The 24,991-nt window shown below is 42.3% G+C and overlaps 1 protein-coding gene across 4 annotated transcripts in view; it reads right to left on the reverse strand.

The window, feature by feature from the left end:
* The window catches only part of Fam219a (family with sequence similarity 219, member A), a 52,267-nt gene that overhangs the window by 3,443 nt on the left and 23,833 nt on the right, over window positions 1-24,991 (reverse strand). For 2 of the 4 annotated variants that reach the window (XM_013026547.1, XM_013026548.1), the window contains exon 2: window positions 2,744-2,843. In XM_013026547.1, coding sequence (XP_012882001.1) covers window positions 2,744-2,843 — 100 coding nt within the window. The remainder of the gene's footprint in view (window positions 1-2,743; window positions 2,844-24,991) is intronic. The other 2 variants (XM_013026550.1, XM_013026549.1) reach the window with 1 other exon arrangement.

The following is a 24,991-nucleotide window of genomic DNA, read 5'->3' on the forward strand; positions in this document are numbered from 1 at the left end:
GTACAGAAATGCATTTTGGTGGTGGTACGGGGGTTGGTAGGTGATCTACCACTTGAGCCATGTCCCCAGCCCCTTTTGCTTTATTTTTCAAGAAGGGTCTTGAGTTTTTGCCCAGGTGAGCTGGACCATGATCTTCCTACCTATGCTTCCTTGAATAGGTGGGATTACAGTTATGAACCACTATCCTTGGCTCAAAAATGAACTCCAAAGTAATCATAAATGTGAAACCAAATGGATGAAGAAGTGATGAGGGAGAAAGGTGAGGCTGGAAAAGAAGACATTATTCAGTCACTTATTCACTAAATGAATATGTGTCAAGTATTGTGCTAAGAGGCTGGAGATTACTTCTGGTTACAAATTTATGGTATGAAGGCCTTGAATATTAGACTGTGGTGTTTGAGATTAGTGCAGAAGGCAAAAAAGGAGTCACAACACTGTGAAGTAGGAAGACAGGGAAGGAGGCTGGGGATAAACCATAGGTTGTACTGCCTAAGCAATGTTCTTAACTCTTGCCAACCTCTGTGCTCTACCAGACTCATGGGGATGGCCATGGGGCTGGTCACTTAGGTGACCAGTTTGGTATATAACAACTATTATAATCAGTTGCTTTCTGGATCCAAGAGGTGGCCTATGTCCTCTTTCCTAAACAGTGAAGCCCAGATCTAGGAAAAGGGCCTATTGTGTGAAAGAATAAGGATGAACACAAGGATGAGAAAGACTTTTACAGACACTGTGATTCATTTCAAAATGTCCCCTGACCTCTATGTCTCATATTCTCTCATCTATTCTGGCCATCTTTGTTTGCTCATTTGACTGCTTCAGCTTTGTCCAGTCTTTCCAAAAGGCAACAGGTGCCATTACCACTCCAAGCCTCTAGGGGGTGCAATCTGCTTTAAAGTTTCTGGTGGTCTAGTTTTCTGTAGGGCAACTGGAACAAGAGTCTTCATGAGTGTAGGTAGTAGTAATGCAAGTGATTGTGGGGGGGGGATGAGGGGATGTTATTTAAAAAGCATGTTAAAATTGTTTGAAATAGTGAAAAATGCAAACACTAAGCTACTACAAACTAAATTACATGTTACTATGCATTTAAAAGAATGAAGTAATTATATACTGACGATGGAAGAAGCCCAAGACATAATGTATGTGTGTGGAAAAGGGAGAACGTTTCATAAAATGCATATAATATGATGCTCCTTGTATTAAAATAGAAAATAAAACTACCTAAACTACAAAATCTTGAAATGATCTTTTTTGGAGAAGAGAATATACTGTGGGATAGATAACATATTAGTTGAAATACTTTCATTGTCACACAATAATACACAAAATTGGCTGCTATTTGAATCTGATGTCTTAGGAAAATGAATAATATCCACGAAAGAACTGCTCTTCTGTTCAGAAAATGACTCTAGGGGTTCCCTCAATGTGGTACCAAAGAAGGAAAGTAAAGAAAAAGAAAGTTGACTAAAAGAACAGTCCTCGGGGGCTGGGGGTTTAGCCCAGCGGAAGTGCGCCCGCCTGGCGTGCGCAAGGCCGTGGGTTCGGTTCTCAGCCCTGGTTTACAAAAAAAAAAAAAAAGAACAGTCCTCGGTGGAAAGGAGTCCTGACAGCTACACAGGAAGAAGGGCTTGGAAAAGATAGGAAGGGGCTTTTAGCACAGAGGAAGAGCCTGGTTTTTGTCAGACAGCTAAGGTAAGAGGAAAAAGATGGCCAGGATGGTAAAGAAGTTTTGAAAGACAGTGATGATCAGTATCTGATTGTCAGTGCTTCCCTGTGTACCATGTTATAATGTCTCCTCATGAAATCAAATATTTGCTGAATGTCTGTTATCTACAGAAGCCTTGGTTCAGTGAAACTGTGGTCCCTGAAGGGAGAAGAGCAGTGATCAGTAGAGGGTAATGTAAGAAATATAGCTGTAGGGCTGGGAAGGTGGCTCAGTGGTAGAGCGCTTGCCTTGCATGCCTGATGCCCTGGGTTCGATTCCTCAGCACCACATAAGCAAAAAGAAAAAAGCTGGAAGTGGCGCTGTGGCTCAAGTGGTAGAGCGCTAGCCTTGAGCTGAAAAGCTGAGGGACAGCGCCCAGGCTCAGAGTTCAGGCCCCACTACCGGACCAAAAAAAAAAAAAGAAATATAGCTGTAGAAGCTTTGGGCAGCTGTGGGAGACAGGTGACTTCAAAGGAACAAGATGTACAGTAAATGGGGATCTAGTGGGCATAAAACAAGTCTGCAAGGAAAAGCTGATGAGGTATCTTGGAAGACAGGAATATACTAGAGTTTACTGAGAAAATAAGGAATAGTTTCTCCAAATAGTAACAGGATCTGGTTAGACTGGGGAAGGGACTCACCTTCTAGACTTTGGAACTCTCATTACTTTCTATCCTTCAGACACAGCAACTGATCTCATCTCTCTTTCGCAGACTGATCCAGGGACTGATCAGGAAGTCTCTGATGGGACTTCTAAATTCTTCCCCTGAGGTTCCATGCTTTTTACCTCTGCAGCTATCCCCTAGAATACCTGAAGCCTTTTAACCTCAGTGGTATCTCCCAGACTTTCAAGATTCTGAAGACAGCTGTAACTGCCTTCTTTGCCTTGCAGGAGATATGGTACATGACATGTCAATGACATGAACCTTGGAATCATCTTTACTGAGCATTAAAATATTTGTGGCACCTCTCTGTAGACCCAGCCCAGAGCACACTGTCCATTCCCCCACCTCTCCATCACCCCCCGGACACACTCACCCAGCTTCACTTGGAGCGGGGATGGTTTGTAATTCATGGCTACTGACTCACCCTCCCGGGCGTCACAGTCTCCGTCTGAGATGGAGGCGGCGGCTGGATCCTTGGGGGGAGAAAGCAAAGAGAGAGGGAGTTGTTAGTACAGTGAGCACAGTGGTTGAAGCAAGCCTTCCCAACTGTCTTCTGGTTTCTAGAAGCATTTGTTCTTGGCAGCAATCAGGCATTCAGGGAAGGAAGGCTTATCCGCCATGGGACAAAAATGGGGACCTAGGTAGAAGAGCCAAGAATTTTGGTCCCATCTACACCCAACTGGATATGTCTTTAAAGTTCTGTGTGATCCAAGCTCCCTCAGCAACACAATTTCCTTAAACCCACAGAACATCCTCTCTAAACACTCATACTAGTTGCCCTGCTTCTCAGGTTTTTTTTTTTAATGTCCACTTATTAGGAAAAGTCTTTCCAGAATCTATGAGCACAATTTGGGCTAAGATCAGAGTATAAGTCTTTCCAGAATCTATGAGTACAATTTGGGCTAAGATCAGAGTATATTTCCTGGGACAAGCCTTCTCCCTCCATTTCACATAGTGCTAGAGTAAGTCTCTTTGCAAGATCCAGAGACTGAATTGTTCAAGACAGGCCAGACATTAAGGCTTCAGCCACTGGATTAAAAAAAAAAAGTCATAGCTGGGTGCCAGTGGCTCACACCTGCAATCCTAGTCACTCAGGAGGATGAGATTTGAGGATTGTGCCCAGTTTGGGCAGAAAAGTCTGTGAGAGTCTTATTTCTGATTAACCACTAAAATGCTAGAAGTAGAGATGTGGCTCAAGTAGTACAGTGCTAGCCTTGAGCAAAAAAGCTCAGGGACAGACCAAGGCCTTGAGTTCAAGCCCTAGGACTGGCGCACACCCACACCCACACCCACACCCACACCTACACACACAGAGTTCTAAATGAGGACTTCTCCAGTTTCCAGATAAGTTCCAAGAACCTGAGAGGTTGACTGAATGTGGTAAGTGAGAAATAAATAATGACAATGAGTAGATGGCTGGTTGGTTTTATGACATCTAGAGTATAGAACATTTGCTGCTACAGATGACAGGAAGGAAAGGAAGCATACATTCCATGGGTTGTCCAGGATGTGCAATCTTTTCATTCTCACTTGCCATCTCCCCACTAGTACCTTGACCTCCTAAACTGTCCAGAGTCCTCTCTAGCCTTGCCATTCCTCCAAAATACTCTTCTCTGTTCAATAGCCAGGACCCTGGCCCATCCTGCTTCAGGTGGAAGGAGCTTTAGTCATCTTAAGTCTCCCTAAGAAGTTGGTAACCAATCCTCAATACTGACACTACCATCCTAGATGTTTTAACATTTTAACTACAGAGGAACTACAGTCCCAAACTTATGAAGATTACAAAGAGGATCTAAGTCTTCTGCCTCTTCTGCCTTTGTGGGTATATAAAGTAGGCAGATAGGCAAGTAGAATGCCCCAGGGCTATCCTCACTGTGTCAGGTCTAGGGATCTGTGACCTAGCAAGTTGAGGATATATGACCATAATGGTTGGTGGCTTTGCTCCTTTTCAAATGAGGCTTGTCACTAAAGGAAAGGAGACATTCCAGTATGTTTGGGGGAAGGGAGGAATCCTGGCCTTATCTGTGTTTCTCTAGGATAACTAGCATATCCCTGGGTGGGCTATGCTGCTGCTGCTACAGTGGTTTGCAAGCTCTCAAGGGCAGAACCTGGGTCTCCATTTCTGCTCTGATCCCCACTTCTTGAGGCGGGGGGTGGGGAGGGGGGCACGAAAGACAGGAAGATTTGTTAAGGAAGGCAGGATGCTGTAGTACCTGCATCTCAGGTAACTTCTTCCTCTTCTTTTTTTTTGGGTGGGGATGGGGGGCAGTCATAGGGCTTGAACTCTGGGGCTGGGCGCTGTCCCTGAACAATCCAGTTCAAGGCTAGCACTCTACCACTTGAGCCACAGTGCCATTTCCAGCTTTTTCTGCTTATGTGGTGCTGAGGAATAGAAGCCAGGGCCTCATGCATGTTAGGCAAGCACTCTACCACTGAGCCACCTTCCCAGACCCCTCAGGTAACTTCTTAGGCCTTCCCAATCCATTATTTTGGGCTTAGATTCCTTGAGAGACTTCTTTTTTTAATTAAAAAAATTATTTTAGTTTTTTTGGGGGGAGGGGATGTAGTTGTAGAGATGGGAGGGAAGGGATGGTAGGAGAAAAACAAAGGAGGAGGCAACAATGCTTGATAAGAAATGCACTCATTACCTTGCTCATTTGATTGTAACCCCTCTGTACAGTACTTTCACAATAAAAAACTTATTAAAATTAATTTTAGTTTTTTTTTGTTAGCCATGGGGCTTGAACTCTGGGCCTGAACAATGTCCCTCAGCTCTTCAGCTCAAGGCTAGCACTGTGCCACTTTTGGTTTTCTGAGATAATTGGAGATAAAAGTCTCATGGACTTTCCTGCCTGGGCTGGCTTTGAACTGCTATCCTCAGATCTCAGCCTCCTGAGTAGCTATGATTACTGTCATGAGTCACTGGCACCCGGCCTTATTTTAGTTTTATGTGTTTGTTTGTTTATGTGGTATCAAGGAATCGAACCCAGGGACTCATGTTTGCTAGGAGAGCACTCTACCACTAAGCCACATTCCTAGCCCTTGAGAAACTTCTTATAGACAGTATCTGTCCCCCACAGTGTGGGAGAAGCAGAAAGTCAGAGGTCCTTGCATACCTCTCTGTGGCCAAATGGCCTCTTAGTTATCCATAGTAGAGTTGGACATCTGACAGATGGGCTCCAGACATTCATTTTAGGCCAGAGCAGAGTGAATCCCATGTGTGCTATGAGATCCTTCTAGGGGAATTCTGGTACTCTTTCTTTTTCTTTCTTCTTTTTTTTTTTTTCCGGTCATGGGGCTTGAACTCTGGGCCTAGGAGCTGTCCCTTCAGCTCAAGGCTAGTCCTCTACCATTTGAGCCATGATGCACTGCCAGTTTTTTTTTTTTTTTTTCTGTTTATATGGTACTGAGAAATTGAACCCAGGGCCTTATGCATGTGAGGCAAGCACTTTACCACTAAACCACTTTCCCAGCTCTCTAGTACACTTTCAACTCCTTCATATTCCTTTACTTTTCCTATAGTATCTGTCACATGTCATAACATACCACATCACCTTGGAAATGGCTTCCTCTCTTGGTTTCAGGATACTATGCTCCCTTGGCTTATCCCTTGCTTCTCTGACCATTATTTCTGCGTTCTTCCATGCCCTTTGTCAGCAGGGTCTTACTCTTAGACCTCCCCTCTCTCTTCTCGAGGAAGCTTGATCTTTCCTATCGTTAGGGTTGATTCCTTTTGTGTGCTTGTCTTGGGCTTTGAACTCTGTGCCTGGGTGCTCTCACTGAACTTTGTATTCAAGGCCAGCACTCTACCACTTGTGCCAAGGCTCCACTTGCAGCTTTTATTGTGGTTAATTGGATAAGAATCTCACAGAATTTCCTGCCCAGGCTTCTTTTGAACCACACTACTCAGATCTTTGCCTCCTGAGTAGCTAGGATTACAGGAATGAGCCACCAGCTCTGAACCTGAGGCTAATTTTTAAAACCAACACCCTTAGGTATTTGGGGATGACTTTTTCTTCTGAGTGCAGGTGAGTTTCTCTTCTGAGGTAAGACTCAATGGTAGTATTGGAGGAAGAACACACAAAAACTGAGCCTGGGGTATGAACTGGGAAGCTATAGACGAACACTGGTCACAGTGACCCACATGTGGCCTCAAAGGCCCACTGGGAAGTTCCTGGTAATATTTGATCCTAAGTGAAAGTGCCAAGCTTCTTGGGGTCATGAGCCAGGTTACAAAGCCCTAGGATGAGAGTCCCCTGCAGAGCTCATCATTCAGAATCTTTTCCACCATGGCCAATGGTAGAAGGCCAGTTACATGGCAAGCACAAAGATCCCTGGCCCTATGCCCACAAACTCAACCCTTTATAGTCGGCCTCCTATGTGTTCTCTGAGAAATACAGTCAATGTACTACGACCATTATATGGAACTAAAGTCAGGAAGATTAAATGCGAAATATTCATGAATAAAGTATCAGAGAGGACTCCAAGCAGAGAGAAGTGTCTGGCTCCAAGAAATCAGGGAGAATTTAAAATGCCTCTTGAGGATATCCAACAGGCGTTAGCTAGATCTGAAAACTAGAGTGGGGATTAACAAGATTGTTAATAAACACTCAGCAGAGACAGATATTGAAATGCATCTCTAATAGCAACCCATGTTTCTACAGCCATTCAGACAAATTCTCCAAAGACTGCAGAGATGATTAATAGCCTAGGTTGACTATTTCTGGGGCAGGATATATAGGCTAATGGCCAGTATAAAGCCAATATAGCTACAGGAAAGCAAAAGTGCCAGAAGAATCCTTCAAATTAGTCTGGCCTACTGATTTTCATTAAACTGTATTCTTTGAATCCTATGCTTTGGGTTGAGCTGAGAGTGAGGAGGAAATACACCTTTATTTCACTTATATATCAGCCTTTCTGCAAGATTTTGGTTAGAGAAAAGGTTTTATTGCTTTAAAAAAGGTTGAAATCTATTGATTTAATCCATCCTGGTTTTTAAAAATGTTTTATTATGGAAAGTAGAGAAAACAATACAGTATAATCTGGAGTACCTATAATCAGCTTGTATCAATCCATTATTTTTTATTATAAAGACATACAGAGAGGTTACAGTTATGTAAGTTAGGTAAAGAGTGCATTTATTTTTGAACAATTCAGCCCATTCTTTTTTAAAATAGGAAAGCTGAGCCTAGAAGAATAGCCCAAGGTGATTGATGGAGTTAATGACCTTTTAAAGTATGCAAGTAGGGCTATAAGCAAAGGAGGCATAATGGGGTCTTGGAGCTAGAGACAGATCCTCTGGGAGGCTTCCCTGTTGTTGCAGGCCAAAGCATCAGCCTGCAGGTTAATCTCCATTTTTGCCTTCCTATTCTAAATCTGTACTCAGGAATTGTTACTAGCTAGCTGGTTTTGTTTGTTGTAACTGGAGTGATGCAGTAGATACAAAAGTAGTCTGGGATCTAAGACACCTACAGATAGGCAGGATAGATCCAGAGCATCAGACCACAAGAGGGATGCTCCTTACTAAAAAAAGCAGGGAAGTGAGGATGTGGGGAAAACAGATAACATGGAGGCAGAAAGGCTAGTAGAAAATTAAGGGAGTTCATTCACTAAAGGAAGGAGTGAATACTAAGGAGTTGAGGAGAAGGACATCTAATAAGTGGCCAGAGTGGTAGGAGTTCATACTGTGTGGATCCAAGCTACAATCCTTATCTTTTATAGGCCACAGTCAGGGGCATGAAAATGCTCTCCATGGTGCTGAACAATCCTGGCTGTGTCAGTGGCCTGGGCCTGGTTGACTCAGAGTAGAGGCATGATTCAATTTTAACTTCCCACAGGGGAAGGTAACCTCTGCCTTCACCTACAAGCATTCACAGGAAAATAAAAATTGAAATGGATTTCGAATGAGGTATGAAGAAGAAAAGTGTACATAGCAGCATTATCTAGCCTTTATTTACAGAATACATGAATTTTTCTATAGCTTTAGGGGAAGTTAAGGAAGGAAATTCTGAGTTGGTAAATGCTAATTAGCTACTTTTGGCATAGAATAATATCTTTATTCAGTCTCTCTGGGTGAAGTCACGAAATAGGATAGTCAGAATATCAGAAAGCCAGAAGCAAGATCAGGAAAGATAGTGCTGATAAGAAAATGGGAAATCAGGAGTGATTTGGAGCTCAGGATAGGTGGGTGTGGCAAGATAGGACACCAAGAACCATCTCTTAAACTTCATCCAGTAGCTCAGAAACTACCTGCGGCCGTGATCTTCCTGTTCAGGGCTATTGTACTCCTTGGAAACAATAGGTAGGAATATATTTAAAGAGTAAATACAGAAGCCAGGCATTTTAAGTGGTTCAAATCTGAAATCCCATCACTTAAGAGGATGAGTCAGGAAGATCACAAGTTTGAGGTTAGCCTAGGCTACATAGAAAGTTCAAGGCAAGCCTGGATTATAACAGGAGATACTGTTCAAAAAATCCCAAAAAGGGCTGGGAAGGTGGCTCAGTGGTAGAATGCTTGCCTTGCATGCATGAGGCTCTGGGTTCGATTCCTCAGTACCATATAAGCAAAAAGAAAAAAGCTGGAAGTGGCGCTGTGGCTCAAGTGGTAGAGCGCTAGCCTTGAGCTGAAGAGCTGAGGGACAGCGCCCAGGCCCAGAGTTCAGGCCCCACTACTGGACCAAAAAAAAAAAAATCCCAAAAACTTCCAGAGGAAATCTATCAAATACACTACAACTTCACTGGGTGCCACAGTAAGGGGGAAAAAAACCTTACCTCTAAGAATATCCAATAGTGACACTATTCTCTGCAAATAGTTGTGCATTTAGACTTTAAGACATTCCCATCTATCTCTGACTCTACACATCACCATGAGAACTATTTGGCCAATTATAGCTCTTATTCTCTTATTCTTATGACCTAAAAATCATACCTCAATATATTGGCTTTTACCTGAGTACTGTTGTTGGTTAGGTCCTGCTTTTATTTCCAATTTTTCTCTCTAAGAGTTGTCTCAGTGCCAGTCAAGTGACCTTTAAGATCCTTAGGGGCTCCACTTACAGGAAACAAGTAAAGACTTCTTATGGGTAAGGTTTTAAGGGGAGATCTGTAAATCGTAAGGGAGACAACTTCTCCAAATATTAGTGCTCTTAAAAAGAGGGAAAAAGAACAGGAAAGCTGGAGACAGTTTATGAAGTCTGAGTTTGGGAGTGAGGCTAGCTCTAGGAGGCTCCTTTCATCAGTTTACATTGCTCTAGTTTTCTAGATTTTTCTCTAGTAAGGACTCAATTCAAGTAAAGTGAACATGCTGACTCCCCAATCTTTCCAGCTCTTGACTACATGTTAGTAATAGAAGCAGAGGAAAGCACTTTTTTTTTTGATTGGTCATGGGGCTTGAAGTCAGGGGCAGGGCACTGTCCCTGAGCTTTTTTTGCTCAAGGCTAGCACTCTACCACTTTGAGCCACAGCACCACTCCTGGTTTTCTCATGGTTAGTTGGGGGTAAGAGTCTCACAGACTTTCCTGTCTGGGCTGGCTTTGAATCATGATCCTCAGATCTCAAGCTCCTAAGTAGCTAGGATGACAGGTGTGAATCACCACAAGCACTCAGCTTTGTATTATTTCTTTACCAGGACAAAAAACACACTACTGCAAAATATTTGGGACAAATATTTGAGGTAATACAAAGTTCATACAGACACACAGAGTGAGAATTCTCATGCTAGAAGTAAATTTTGTGAGTAGTTGAGGATTGTGTGAGTGTGGGTATGCGCGCGTGTGCACACACATACACACACGCACACACACACGCACACACACACACACACACACACACACACAGGTACTGAAGCTTGAACTCCAGGGCCTTACATTCTTGCTTGGCTTTTTTTTGCTCAAGGCTGGATGCTCCACCACTTGAGCTACATCTCCACTTCTTGCTTTTTACTTTTGTTTTGGTCAGTCATAGGGCTTGAACTTGGCCTTGGCATCATTCCTAAGGTTTTTTTTTGGGTGGGGGAGAGGGTTGTTCAAGGTTAGTACTCTACCGCTTTGAGCCACTTCTGGGTTTTAGGTGGTTAATTGGAGATAAGAGCCTTACAAACATTCTTCCCCAGGCTGGTTTTGAACCTTACCCTCAGATCTCAACCTCTTGAGTAGCTAGGATTACAGGTGTGAGTCACCAGTGCCCAGTTTTAGCTTTTTACTTTTTAATTCGAGATAAGACGCTCTCAAATTTGTTGGCTGGCTTTGAATCATGATCTCTAGTCAGATTTCTAAGTAGTTATGATTATATGCATTAAGCCACCAGCTCAGCTAGCTGAGGATTTTTTTCTCTTTAAGTGCTTCTAGAATAAAATCCATTGCCAAACACATATACCACCAAGTTGTAGCTTCATCATTAATTAACTTATGTTATGAGGGGATTTCATAGTTATGTTTTTTTCATAGTTATGTTTTACATAATTTTTTTGGGGGGGTCTGGTCGTGGGGCCTGAACTCTGGGCCTGGGCTCTGTCCCTCAGCCCTTCGGCTCAAGGCTAGTGCTCTACCACTTGAGCCACAGAGCCACTCATAGTTATGTTTTATGGTTACATTTCTATAAATGTTTATATATGCTACAATCCCACCTCTTATTATGTTCCCAAATCTTAGTAACTTTATGGTACCTGTCATTAGAACCAAAATGGATGAGGGTGCTGCTCACAACAGACTAGTAACTTCAGCCATGACAAGTTTAATACATTTTCTCTTTTATTAATATTACATGCCAAGTTTTAAAAATCACCTTTAATTTTATCACCTTGAAATGACCTCTGTTAATATTCTAGTGTATTTAGTCTTTGTACATACTATGGTTAGCAAAACTCTGGGTTTTCTCTTCTCTGAGAGCTGGTTCAATTCTCACCTTCATGGTCAAGGGTGGACCTTCAGAGTTCTGCCCTTTTGGATATATATTTGGGCCAGGCAGAGTCAAACAGTCTCTCTTCCCAGAATTGGGAAGTGGGGCTAAGAGGAGATGCGAAGTTTAGACTGTGGGACTTTGACCAGCAGAGAAAAATTGTGAGTAAGGAAAAAAGAATAAAGTTGATATCTGAAAGAGAGAGAGTGCGTCTTAGTAGTATTATAGTTGTAAAGCCTACACTACCCTTCAAAGATTTGACTGCATGCTGCCCTTTGACTATGAAAGAATTTGGGACTTTGGGGTATAAGTCAGTAGTAAAGCAATGTCTAACATGCATGTGGCTTGGGTTGAATTCCAGAATTTCACCAAGAATATGAAGAAGGAAGTGAAATTCAGAAATTCTAGCATCTTTATAGGCTATTTCCCTTTTTAACTTTAACTAGATTCAACTGTAACCAGAAAGCACTAACATAGATACACAGAACAGTTAAAGAAAAAAATACAGTATTCTATTCTGTATTAAAAAATATGATCAGGATATAATCAGTTTTCCATACTCTTAAATAGTTGGTATAACTATTAGTTTAATGGCTGTATAATATTCACAGAGAGGATGTACAATAATTTCATATCTTTAGGTTGACATTCAGGCTGTTTGCAATTTTTCACTATTATAAATGATGACATACTGAAATACACTTAGAATCATTCCACAAATGAAGCAGAATTAATAAGTAAAAAGGCAGGAATGTTTATAAGATTCTTAATATGCATTGTGAAATGTTTCCCCAAAGGATTATTGCAATTTACAATGCCCTTAGTAATAACTGAGAGTAGGGCTGGGTTTTAATATTTTACTTTTCACTGTGTGCCAGTGAATCTCAGGCCATCAGTCCTATCCATCAAATTCTAAGAGCTCTCTGCTCTAGTCCTCATTTACCTGGTTCTCTCTGGGTAATCTTCTTTCAAAGAACAGAATTCCCCTGGGCATCACCTGCTAGACAAAATACTCCTGACTTAAGGCCACCAATGAAGAAAAAAAGGAGGATAGACAGTCATACGGAAGCTTGAGAAGGGCTCTAAGTGGAGTGCCAGTACTGCCTGGCAGCTGGCCACCATGCTTTAGCCAGTGCTCATTTATGCCAGCATATCAGCCACAGAAACCATGACTGAAATTACAGAGCAGGGAGCAAACCTCACAGTATGTGTCCCTTGCTTTCAGACTTGGCTAGGAGAACTAGCCAAAAATGTCCATGGCAGTATCTAGAGTGGAAGCTCCTACTCGTGTATCTATTATTTAGTTTTCAGAATTAGCTATCCACAAAGAGGGAGAGGAAAAAAATAACACCAAGTATGATGCTAATAGTGACATTCATTTTCAAAATTTTATTTATTTGTTCTTGGTAGTAGTAGGGTTAGAATTTGTACTTGTTAGGAAAATGTTCTGCCATTTGCATCATGCCCCCAGCATGTGTTTTAATGTGTGTATGTGTGTGTGTGTGTGTGTGTGTGCGTGCATGTGTGCACCAGCTTTAGTGTTTGAACTTAGGGCTTTATGCGTGCTCAGTTTGCATTCTACCACTTGAGCTACGCCTCCAGTTGGAAATCATTAGTTTTTGAGGACTTTTCTTCCATGGGCTGGTTTCAAACCACAATCTTCTAGATCTCAGCATCCTGAGTAGCTGGGATTACAGGCACCAGCCACTAGCACCCAGTTTAGTTTTTTTTTTTTTTCAGATGGGATCTTACATTTTTGCCTAGGATGTTCCAGACCAAAAACCACACACACACACACACACACACACACACACACACGTATTCATATTCATATATATATATATATATATATATATGTGGGATAACAGCCATACACAGCCATACATCATGCCCAGCTCATTGGTTGAAAGGGGGAGTCTCCCTAACTTTTGCTTTAGCTGGTCTCTAACCAGAATCCTCCTGATCTCCACTTCTGAGTAACTAGAACAACTGGCATGATCTCCTATGCCTAGTCCCTGCTTTAGTTTTTTGGGGCAGTCTTGCTATTAACCCAGGCTGGCCTGGAACTCTGTGCTCAGCCCAGCTTCAAGCTACATCTTCCTGCTTCAGCCTTCCAAATGTTGAAATTACAGGCATATATCACCAAGCTAAGCATGGAATTTGTTTTTGAAAAAGAAAGACAAGGAACTAGTGAATTTTAACGACACTTTAGAATACCTTATGTTTGTCGCAGACTGATTCTCTGTAATTCATTCTCATTTCCACTTACCTGGATACCCTGTGATCAGAGCCTTTGTTTGGGAGATAGCACAAATGTTTCAACTCAGGACCATTCACTGTAGCAGCTGTGGCTTGGGGAAAGCATGCACATAAGGCTCAGAAGAAAGCTTCATGTCCCAGGAGATAAAAGCCAGAAGCTGAGAAACCTTGGTTCCTTCTGAGAAGCCTGGCTTGGCCTACCCCTGACCCTTATCACTTCCCTTAATATCATGCCCTAAGCAAGATGTTGAGGAGGATCCTACCTTCAGAATGCATCCTTATGAAAGATCAGACACAGGTCTTAACTTAGTCTTGTGATCTACAAAATTTGTGAATTCCACATCATTATCACTTACCCTCTTTAGAGAAAGCCCAAGCCAGGCGCTAGTGGCTCATGCCTGTAATCTTAGCTACTCAGGAGGCTGAGATCTGAGGATCGAGGTTCAAAGCCAGCCCGGGCAGGAGTGACCGTGAGACTCCTATCTCCAATAAACCACCAGAAAACCGGAAGTGGCGCTGTAGCTCAAGTGGTAGAGCGCTGGCCTTGAGCTGAAGAGCTGAGGGACAGTGCCCAGGCCCAGAGTTCAAGCCCCACGACCGACCAAAAAAAAAAAAAAAGAGAGAGAGAGAGAGAAAGCCCATCTTTTCTGGGGGAGGAGGAGGGGCATATGCATTAACTTATTTAATTATCGAGAGATACAATTACCTCATATAGTGGTTGTGAGAAGTTGGAAATTGAGGAAAACCATTTCTCTTAATCGAGAGAGGAATGAAGGTAAAAAATTCTTTAAGAATAAATCGCTTTGAGCTGAAGAGCTCAGAGACAGTGCCCAGGCCCAGAGTTCAAGCTCCACGACCAAAAGAAACCCCAAAAACAAAAAACAAAACAAAACACACACATAAAAAATCTCCAAAAACAAACAAACAAAAAGAGGGGCTGGGAAGTTGGCTCAGCAGTAGAGTGCTTGCCTTGCACACATGAGGCCCTGGGTTTGAAAAAGCTGGAAAAAAGCAGAAAAGGCTGGAAAAAAGCAGAAAAAGCTGGAAGTGGCACTGTGGCTCAAGTGGTAGAGCACTAGCCTTGAGCTGAAGAGCTGAGGGACAGCACCTGGGCCCAGAGTTCAAGCCCCATGACCGACAAAAAAAAAAAAAAGGAAGAAAGAAAGAAAGAAAAAAAGAAAAAAATCATCAATAGTTAAATGGAAAATTTTATGTTTTGTGTATTTTACAATAAAAAAATTACTAGCAGGACTTAGGCAGGAAAAGATGGTATGAAGGTGGGCAGAAGAGAGGTAATCCCTTCTTTTAAAGAAACCTCAGCTTGGGCTGGGAAGGTGGCTCAGTGGTAGAGTGTTTGCCTCGCATGCATGAGCCCCTGGGTTCGATTCCTCAGCACCACATACACGGTAAAAGCCAGAAGTGGCACTGTGGCTAGTACTCTAAGCTGAAGAGTTGAGGGACAGTGCCCAGGCCCAGAGTTAAAGCTCCAGGACCAAAACAAAAACAAACAAACAAAAGAAACCTCAGCTTTAGCCAACAGATTTCTGGAGATGAGCCTTTTGTAGAAGAGAGGATATGACTCAAGGTCAAGGGAGCTGGAAGACTCTAGGATTTGGGGATGGGTTTCTGAGAGCCTTCTATGTAGGATGCCCCTTAGGGCCCAGAAGGCAGAAGAGGAACCAGTCTTTCAAGGCTATAGAGCTTTAGAGAGCAAAGTCCAGAAGATCTTTCAGTTTCTTTCCAAGATGTAGATTCTAGCTCTTTAAGAGCTCCAACTGGCCCAGGCAGGGAGGTGTTCAGAACAATTTTCTGTGGTTCTTCTGGATTTCAGCAAATCGTTAATATTGCTTGAACATCTGGTATATGTACAGCCATGGTGCTATAGGTTTTATCTATTTATATTACCTGGTTTAAGCAAGGCAAAAACCATTCTCATAATTGATGACCTAAGTTGCAGCAAGTATTAATGTTCAAAGACACAACTTGAAGGCAATTGAATCTATTTTTCTCATCCTACCTTTGTTTCTTGTCAGAGACACTGGATGAAATCCTAAGATTAATATCACATCAGAACTTACACAGCTACACAGTGGTGAGATTGTTGTTTTGCAAAGCAGTCACTTGGAAGGCTGGTACCTATCTGTGTCTTTAATACTCAGCACATACTTAAAGCCATTCTTTGGAAAATGGCATGGATGCTTTCTGATCACCAACTTCCTGCTCAATGAGTTTTTCATAGGAAGGAAATATTGGAGCCACTGAAGCAGTCAATAATTCATGATGGAAAGAGAGAGAGACTGGTAGGAAGCAGAAAGAAATAGCATTGGGAATAGAGAATGCTGAACCCAGAAGAGCAAAGCAGAGGGCAGTGCAGGACAAGTAAAGGGGCCTCAGCCACCACATTCAGTTCTGGTGCAACATTTTAGGGACATCTATATTCTAGGCATGGAGCTGAGTGCTAGGCCTATAAGGATTATACTGTAGTTGCTTATGAACAGTTAAGAGATCAGCAAGTGAGGAAAATTAGTAAGCAGATAATTTTAACAACATGCTAAGGCTATGACTGAAGTTTGAACAGCATTGTAAAGGCACAGCATGGATGTACCTATCCCACTATAGGAAATTAAGGAAGACTTCTACAAAGAAAGCTCAAGAATGAAGAATGAGTAGGAAGGAGAGAGAGGCAGGCAGAGAAAGAAGTGGGGAGAAAGATGTACATGATTATATAGTAGGATTAACTCAATTTCGCTAGAATATTCAAAGTTAGGAGGTGATGAGACTAGAATGAGAAAGGCTTACAATCATGAAGGGGTTTATAAATCATGCTTGGGACTTTAACTGGAATAGCAGGGAGTCACTGAAGGATTTTCTACCTAATGTCAAATTTATACCAGCAGATCTGTCAGGGAGTAATGTCAAGAGAATGGGTAGGGATGATTAAACTGGAGGCTGAGAGACTGGAGAAGACTCATTCCAAGAGGTGATAAGAGCTTGAAAAAGGTAGCACTGGGCTCAGTGGTAGAGTGCTTGCCTAGCATGCATGAAGCCCTGGGTTCAATTCATCAGCACCACATAAGCAGAAAAAGCTGGAAGTGATGCTGTGGCTCAAATGGTAGAGTGCTAGCCTTTAGCTAAAGAGCTGAGGGGTAGCTCCCAGGCCCAGAGTGCAGACTCTACAACTGACAAAAAACAAAACAAAACAAAAACAACCAAGAGGTAGCACTGTGGGGTTGGAAAAGGTAATGAAGAGGAAAAACACATCGACGTCAAGCTGGTGGGACTTAGTGGTTGATTGAGACTGGGTTTGAGGAAAAAAATCTAGGTACAGATGAACCCAGGCTCTCTCCTGATTGGATGTTTTGTGATGCCACAGCAAGATTAAAAAAGAAAAAGGAGTAGGCTTTAATGACTTTATTGTGCAGGAGTATGTATATTTCTAAAAATATAAGGGCTAGAGGAAAATCTTTTGGAACACCACCACTGAAGAGGTTCAGAAGACTGATAGCTATGGTCAGAAGGGCAGGGGATCAGGGAAAGATGAATTAAGGATGTTTGGGAATAACAGTGTTTTGAGAAGAACAGTGAAAGATAAGAAGGAACAAGAACTAGAATTTAGAAGGGGCTCTTGTTATATGACAAGAAAGACTGGCAGTGAGGCTGATGGGAAAGGGCCAGCTATCTGAAGGTATCAAAAAAAGAGATCCCGAGACACATTGTTCTTCAATTTGCTGATGTTTCAGCAAAAACTTTATTTTTATTTTTAACAATTCTAGGTCTGTCTTTGAAGGCTAGAGACTTCCCATAGAGGAAGCTCTCCTATAGAGAAGTCCAGTCATGGTCCAGAGATCATGGTAGTTTCTTCAGAGGCTGCTGCTCTTAGGAAGTATTGCTGAAGGCAAGGAAAGCTAAGCAGACTCTGACACCCAGAAGCAACTAGTGGGGTAGTTATGTGCCCCAAGTTCTAAATGCACCAGAGCCCCCCTGACATAGCCTTGGGCCATTCTCCCTAAACAGGGCAAAAAGAAGCAAAGTTCTTATGTTTCTACTATTTGGGCCAGACGACTAGCATTGGCTCACCAGGAATAGCCTGGGATACAGGACAGACAGGGGAGCAGTCCCAACCCACCAACTGTAAGTGACCAGATGGAAGCTTAGACTTGGAACTTATACTCTGTTGTGTGGTGGTCATGACTTTTCATTTTTAAAACCTTCAATAATACCTTTCTGTAAAAACAAACAAAAGTAAAAATAAAAAAATCACTTGACATTATTAATTTGTCTTTGAGTGAGTAGCCACTATGCCAGAAAAGTTTTAAAAAATGTGCATCTACCTTATAGAACTAATATATGCTAATGAAAATAATATATACCTATAGTTAAGGGTAGATCTTTGTTTTTCCATCTCTTCATTCAAACATTGTAGTGAACAGGGCATAGTGATGCAAGAAAGGCAGGAATATACTGGGACAGTATATGTCTGACAACTTCAATGAGACTGAACTGACTTCTCTCAAATCCTTGATCTTGGGGACCTAATGAATTTTTTTTTAAAACAAAAGCATGTTTTGGACATGAACAGCTTGAGTTTGTAGTTACAAAAATAGATCTTGTGGATACGGCCATAGTTGAATGAGTATATTATGCTATTTGATACATGTGAAATAACCCAATACGGTTTTTTTTTGCTATGATAAGGAATGATTGAGAGTTAAATCTTGGTTACAATTAAAAAGGAAACTCCAAAAGTAACTATGATCCCTGACAGGGAAACAATACTTTCTCTTTGCCTACTGTAGTCAGAGAGTGAGTTTCAAGGAAGTACATCTAAGCTTCAAGGGAATACAGAATAGTCATTTTCAGAAATATTTTAGCTTTTAAATGGACAATTTCATAGGCAGTAGGAACCTGCCTTTTCATGTTATAACTTCCATTTCCCCCTTTCTCCTTCTATCTTATATTTCAGTGAAAACCTCTGAAGTGTTAGATTATTGATCATTTTAATCTATTCAGATGTTTAGAATAATTTTCAGCACCTTATTAAATTTAGATGCAACCAAGACAAGTTCTCCTGTTATAAACAATGTCTATCTGGGGGTTTCCTGAATGGTAGTCTACAGTAGACCCTGGGCTGCTGTGGATTCTGAAAGAATTTTGCATCCCCACTCCCTCTGGCCCAGCTCCAGCCAGCTGCAAATTGTCTGGATCGAGCTGTTTCGACACGCTGATGTTATCAGCCTTACGGTGCCTGGAGCACACAGATAGGAACAGGCAATGGCGCCGTCTCAGCGGACATAGTAATGTAATTTAGTTTCTGAAATCCAAGTATAAAATCTTGAAAGCTGGTTTTTTAAATCTACATCAGGAAGGGTATGTGTGTGTGTGTGTGTGTGTGTGTGTGTGTGTGTGTGTGTGTGTGTGTGTGTGTGTGTGTGTGTGTGTGTGTGTGTGTGTGTAATTCCCAACAGAACCATCTAAATAAGGAAATGGCTTCTGTCATGTATTAATAAATAGTTCAAATATACAGAGAAGATTTGTAGGGAAAATAAGTGCCTCCTTCTTTGTCCTTCTGAGCTGTGCTGCTATATGAGAACAAGTGAGGGCCGCTCTAGTGAGATTCGCAAGCCAGGGCTAGGAGTGCTTCTTCTTGATATTCCTTAGTCTTCTGTGCTAGAAAGATAGAACAGGTATCCATGTGGTCCCAGAGTCATGCCATGGAAATCTGAGTGGACCTCAGTCAGCAGCTTCTTTACAAAGAAATTACTAAGAATAGTGGCAAAGAATCAGTTGCTTATATTCTCTCCCATCTTCCCAAACTCATCTTGTGCCACTCTTCCCTGGACCTACTGCATTTGTATCACTGATCTTCTTTATTCCACATGGCACAGAAAAATCTTTCAACCTCATGGTCTCCTTCTTCTGAGATCTTATTTATCTTTCAGGTCTCAGCTGACACCTTTCTTTTTTGAGCTGGTACTGAGGCTTAAATTCAAGGCCTCATACACTTGCTCAGGTTGTCCCCTCATTCATGGCTGGCACTCTGTTATTTGAGTCATGCTTATAGTTCCAGCTTTTTGCTGGTTAACTGGAGATAAGAGTCTGGATTTGTCTGCCTGGCTGGTTCGATCCTTAATCTTCAGACCTCAGTCTCCTTGAGTAGCTAGGGTTATATGCACAACCTCCAGTGACCAGCTCATGTCACCTCTTTAAGGAAGCTTCCCGTGGATGCTAGGCTAGTTTAGATCTCTTTATAATATGCTCTCATATCCCATACATTTTAATACACATATCAAATATTTATTAGATAAGTATTTGTATAATTATGTTTAATAAATGTTCATTAAGATAGGGACTATGTCTCTTTCCATGATGTCTCTCCAGTGTCTAGCTTAAAGAATTAAAGGCTATAATGTGGTAGCAGACAAATAATGTCTTCTATGTGGCTTGAAGGCAGAGCAAAGGTCTTTTTGTAAAAGGGAGGCAGCAAAAGGCTGGTGGTCTACCAGGCTGTGTCAGGGCCTTGTCTAATGGTGTCTCTGAAGATGCTGCATTGTGGGTCCTTTTAGGAAGCTTCTTCTGTATAGGCCTTTGGCCAGGGGCTGAAAGAACTCCTTCCAGGAAATTATTCTGGGGAGCAAAGTAGGAGTTACTCAAACACTCATTCACTTATTTATCTGGAGGGCCAAAGCAGCAACTCAACTCTAGATCATTTTCTCATGGGAACTAACCACCAGCTAAATTGACAGACTTCTTTGTTACTTAAGGACCAGGATCAGCTATTTGCTTGCAGATATTTACTTGTACAATGAAATGATTAAAGCTTAATTCTTACTGTAGTGTTTTAGAGGAGCAGGAAACCAGCTTGGACTCAAGATTATCAGAAAACCCTGTGGAGAGAGATAGGGATGAGGCTGCTCTGATTCTGTTCAAAGTGCTTTCTGACAACTTGGGGCTTGCATCCATGTTTACCAGGCAGTGAAGTCACCCAAGGCAGGAAAGCTGTTAGGAGCTCAGATATTAGGGCAGGGAAACTATGAACAAAAATGCAAGAAACTTCCCAGAACAGTAAACACATCCCCTGGCTAGACAGCAATGCTTATGGATTTCAATTGTTTGTGAAGTATAACTGAGAGTCCAGACAGGTCTTTTCACTCTCTGAGAGCCCAGGTCTGTTTTTATTCAGGCCCTGAGATCCCAAAAAGAGCCTTTGGGGCAGGAAGAAAGTGAGTTGTCTCAGGTCAGTGCCAGATGGCATCCTTGGGATTAGAATTCATGGGCACATCTTTCCAGCCAGCTGCTCTGTCCCCTGAGTCCCACACTGTTTCTTCTTCTGAATGTTCAAGATTATATTCAATTTAGTAAGGTTTGTGGTCACATAATTATGGCTCCTAAATAAAATGAGTACAGAGCATCCGCTGTGAGGAAGAGAAACATGGGGACACCTTTGCCCCTGAGAACAGACTAAAAGCAAGCTCTGCCTGAACAAAAACCAATACAAACAGACCTCTTGGGACCTAGCAAAGTCCTCATCTGTTCTTGTTTTTTTCTCCAGGCATCCTTGAGCACTGAAAGAATGTAGGTTAAATTCCACCATAAGGGTCTCTTCTGGAAGCTGCTGTTTTCAGGAGCAAGAGAGAGGCTAGGCTGAGGAACAACCTGGATCTAGATCCTCTAAGCATCTTTCCATCCATAAATTAGTTACTACATTGTCAACAGTCCCATCTAGGAGCATTATTTGGCAACACCTGTTCAGCAGGAGTGGGTATAGACCTAAGTCAGGTCTATGCATTACTCAGTGATCACACCAAATGTTCTGCTCTTTTCTTTGTCTTTCCCTGTCCCAGTGTGGTTAGTTGGGGCCAGGACATAGTGTCTAAAACTATATTTGGAGGGGGTTTCTTATTTTACTAATTAGGTCAATTTTTTAAAATGAGAAAATTCTTTGAAGTATTATGCATGTAATGGCTTTTGGGCATGACAATTCCTTCAATAAATGACCCAAGAACCTAGGAGAATTGAATAAAACAGGTCTCAAAAAGAAGATGTCGAGCTAGAGGGAAGAAAGTATATTCAAAGTATATTATATGTATTAAAATGGCATAATGAAACCTACTTTTAAAAAGTGAAGGAGAAGGGGCCAGGCACTGGTGGCTCATGCTGTAATCCTAGCTGCTCAGGAGGCTGAGATCTGGGGATCATGGTTCAAAGCCAGTCTGGGCAGGAAAAGTCCGTGAGACTCTTATCTCCAATAAACCACTCAGAAAACTGGAAGTGACATTATAGCTCAAGTGGTAGAGCACTTGCCTTGAGCTGAAGATCTGAGGGACAGCTCCTAGGCCCAGAGTTCAAGCCCCATGACCGATGACAAAAAAAAAAAAAAAGTGAAGGAGAAGGGAGAGATTGGGTGAATTTGATCAAAGTATATTAGATGCAATATTACAATGAAACACTTTGTACAATTAACTTACACTAATAAAAAATTTTAAGAGAAAATGAGCTTATACAAGGACAAAATAGGACTGACCAGAAGGAATGGGTTCCTTAGTGTTTGTGCTCAGCATCAATCCAGACAGACTGACCTTCTGTCCTCCCTCACCAGCACAGGGAATCTCAGAGAGAGGGCCTGCTAATCTCATTTTCTGGTCATAATTCATTTAGCCATGGAAGAGACCTGGAGGTAGAAGAAGAGTTTCAACCAGGAAATCCAGTCTCCGGAAAAAGGTTATGACTCTTCTTTTAGATTCCTTATTGTCTTTCTATATGACTTGAGGAACAGGGGAGGAAGCTCCTCTACAGTGCTAATATGACACCCCTCTGTAAGCTTTGGGGACCTTGTGCATGGCTAGCTTGAGGGTGGCAGTCTGTGAGCTCCCACTTGCATTAGTCTTTTCTTCTTCTACTTGCTTCAAATATCTCTCAATCTCACATCAACATCCTTCCCTTAACATCTTTAAATCAAGTATACTCCTACTGCCAGGGTGAAGATACAGTGACCACCATGGAAGGCTCCCATTGCAGCCATTGTGTTCAGTGTCTCTCCTTCATGCCTTGACTCAAGGGGGAACATAGGGATGCCAGAAACAAAGGTCTTTTTAACTCTCTCTGTCCCACCAGATTCTCCCTGTCCTATAACCCAGAGATACTTGGGTTTCAGCCCTGGCCAGAGACAACTCAGGAGATGACACATAAACTGCTAAGTTTCCTTCACCTTCACAGTGATGATAATCTTAATAGAGTTCAGTCAGGCTAGATGTATGTTGGGAGAGGTAGGAAAGGGGCTAGAAGTAATAAGGGGAAACCACTGGACCCACAAAGCTAATCTTGGGAAGAGAAGAGGTCAGAATATGCAGCTAGAGATCTATACAGGAAGGCTCTTCAAAATTCAATAAGCATAAAGCCTTAAAGACATGGGCGACAGAGCCTTTCACAGCTGTCAGGACAGAATGGGCTCCTCTGGGAGCTATCCAGGGTTCTGAATGGTTTCCCCTGAAGAATTGGAGGATCTAACAAGAGCCCCGCCTGCCAGTTAAGTACATCTCTACCCACCCCTGATACCTTTGGTCTACATAGATCTCCTTCTCTCTTTCCTCCCCCCTCTCACTGCAATTTGGGCTTTATGCCAGCAGCTTGGCTCTCTGGCCAGATTTGTAACAAGGGGTTAGGTTCAGGGTCTTTGTGTGTGTGTGCAAAAAATACAGTTTAATACTGGAAGCTCATAACAAAACTGGTCTGGATCAGGAATAAGGGAGCCATAGGGGAAGGAGATAGTTCTTCATGCATCTTCATGCAGTTCATTAGCTGTTCCCTTCCCCTCAGTAGCCACTATACACATTTGAACAGAAACACACACACATACCACCACCACCACCATCACCAGCACCAGCACCGCCACCAGATTCTCCATCTTGTCACTGCAGAGTCTGTTCTACTGCAGAGACGGTACAGTCTCTTTTATCTACACTGAAGAAAATACATCTTTGTTCATCATAGAAATTATAGAATTTTTGGGCTGGGAAGGTGTTTCAGTGGTAGAGTGCTTGCCTTGTATGCATGAGGCCCTGGATTTGATTCCTTAGCACCACATAAACAGAAAAAGCCAGAAGTGACACTCAAATGGTAGAGCACTAGCCTTGAGCTGAAGAGCTGAGGGACAGTGCCCAGGCCAGAGTTCAGTCCCCATGACTGAAAAAAAAAAAAGAAATTACAGAATTTTGCCGAGCACCAAAACTTAAATTAAAAAAATATTTTTTTTCTAAATTCAAGAGGAATTTCTAAATTTGCTATAAAAAGTCCAGAGGAGGGACTGGGAAGGTGTCTCAGTGGTAGAGTGCTTGCCTTGCATGCATGAGGCTCTGGGTTCAATTCCTCAGCACACATAAACAAACAAACAAACAAAAAGCCAGGAGTGGCACTGTGGCTCAAGTGGTAGGGCACTAGCCTTGAGCTGAAATGCTGATGGACAGTGCCCAGGCCGAGTTCAGGCCCCATGTTAAAAAAAAAAGTACAGATAAACAGAAATAAGAAGAAAAACATCACCTTTAATCCTACCACATAGAAGTATCCAGTGTCAACCTCCTGGTACAGCCTGGGCTCTTATGTGTGTGTGTGTGCATGTGCACACACTTGTGTTTGTAACAGGCAGTATAGCACAGTGGTTAACATAATTGATTTTAGAATAAGTCCTATCTCTGCCATTTACTTACCTGTGAGTTTTTTTTTCTCCTTTGGTTGGTTGTGGGGGCTGAACTCTGGGCCTGGGCACTGTCCCTCACTCAGCTCTTCAGCTCAAGGCTAGTGGTCTACCACTTGAGCCACAGTGCCAATTCCGGATTTTTCTGTTTATGTGGTACTGAGGAATTGAACCCAGAGCTTCATGCATACAAGGCAAGCACTCTACTACTGAGCCACCTTCCCAGCCCACCTGTGATATTTTTATGCAGTGAGGATGAGGTGGTTGCTGGAGACTGAATTCAGAGCCTTGCACATGATAGGCAGTGCTGTACCAATGTTTTATATCCCTAGCCCTACCTATGTTATCTTGGCCAAGTTCCTAGCCAATCTGAGTTTCCATTATTCATCTTTAACATGAGGAGAAATAATAGTACCTGTTTCAGAGCATTCCTGGGAGGATTTTTTTTTTTTTGGTCCTGGGCCTAAACTCTAGGCCTGGGCACTGTTCCTCAGCTCTTCAGCTCAAGGCTAGCGCTCTACCACTTGAGCCACAGCACCACTTCCAGCTTTTTCTGCTTATGTGGTGCTAAGGAATCGAACCCAGGGCCTTAAGCATGCGAGGTAAACACTCTACCACTGAGCCACCTTCCCAGCCCCTCTTGGGAGTAATAAGTGAGAATTTAATACAAAGTGATTGGCAGTCTCTGTAGTCAATAACACATACTCATGACAGCTGTATGTTTTATTATACGTACATGTTTATACACATAGAATGATCATCCTGTAATAGTTTAATGTC

Source organism: Dipodomys ordii, unplaced genomic scaffold (assembly GCF_000151885.1).
Source record: "Dipodomys ordii isolate 6190 unplaced genomic scaffold, Dord_2.0 Scaffold95, whole genome shotgun sequence".
Taxonomy (NCBI): domain Eukaryota; kingdom Metazoa; phylum Chordata; class Mammalia; order Rodentia; family Heteromyidae; genus Dipodomys; species Dipodomys ordii.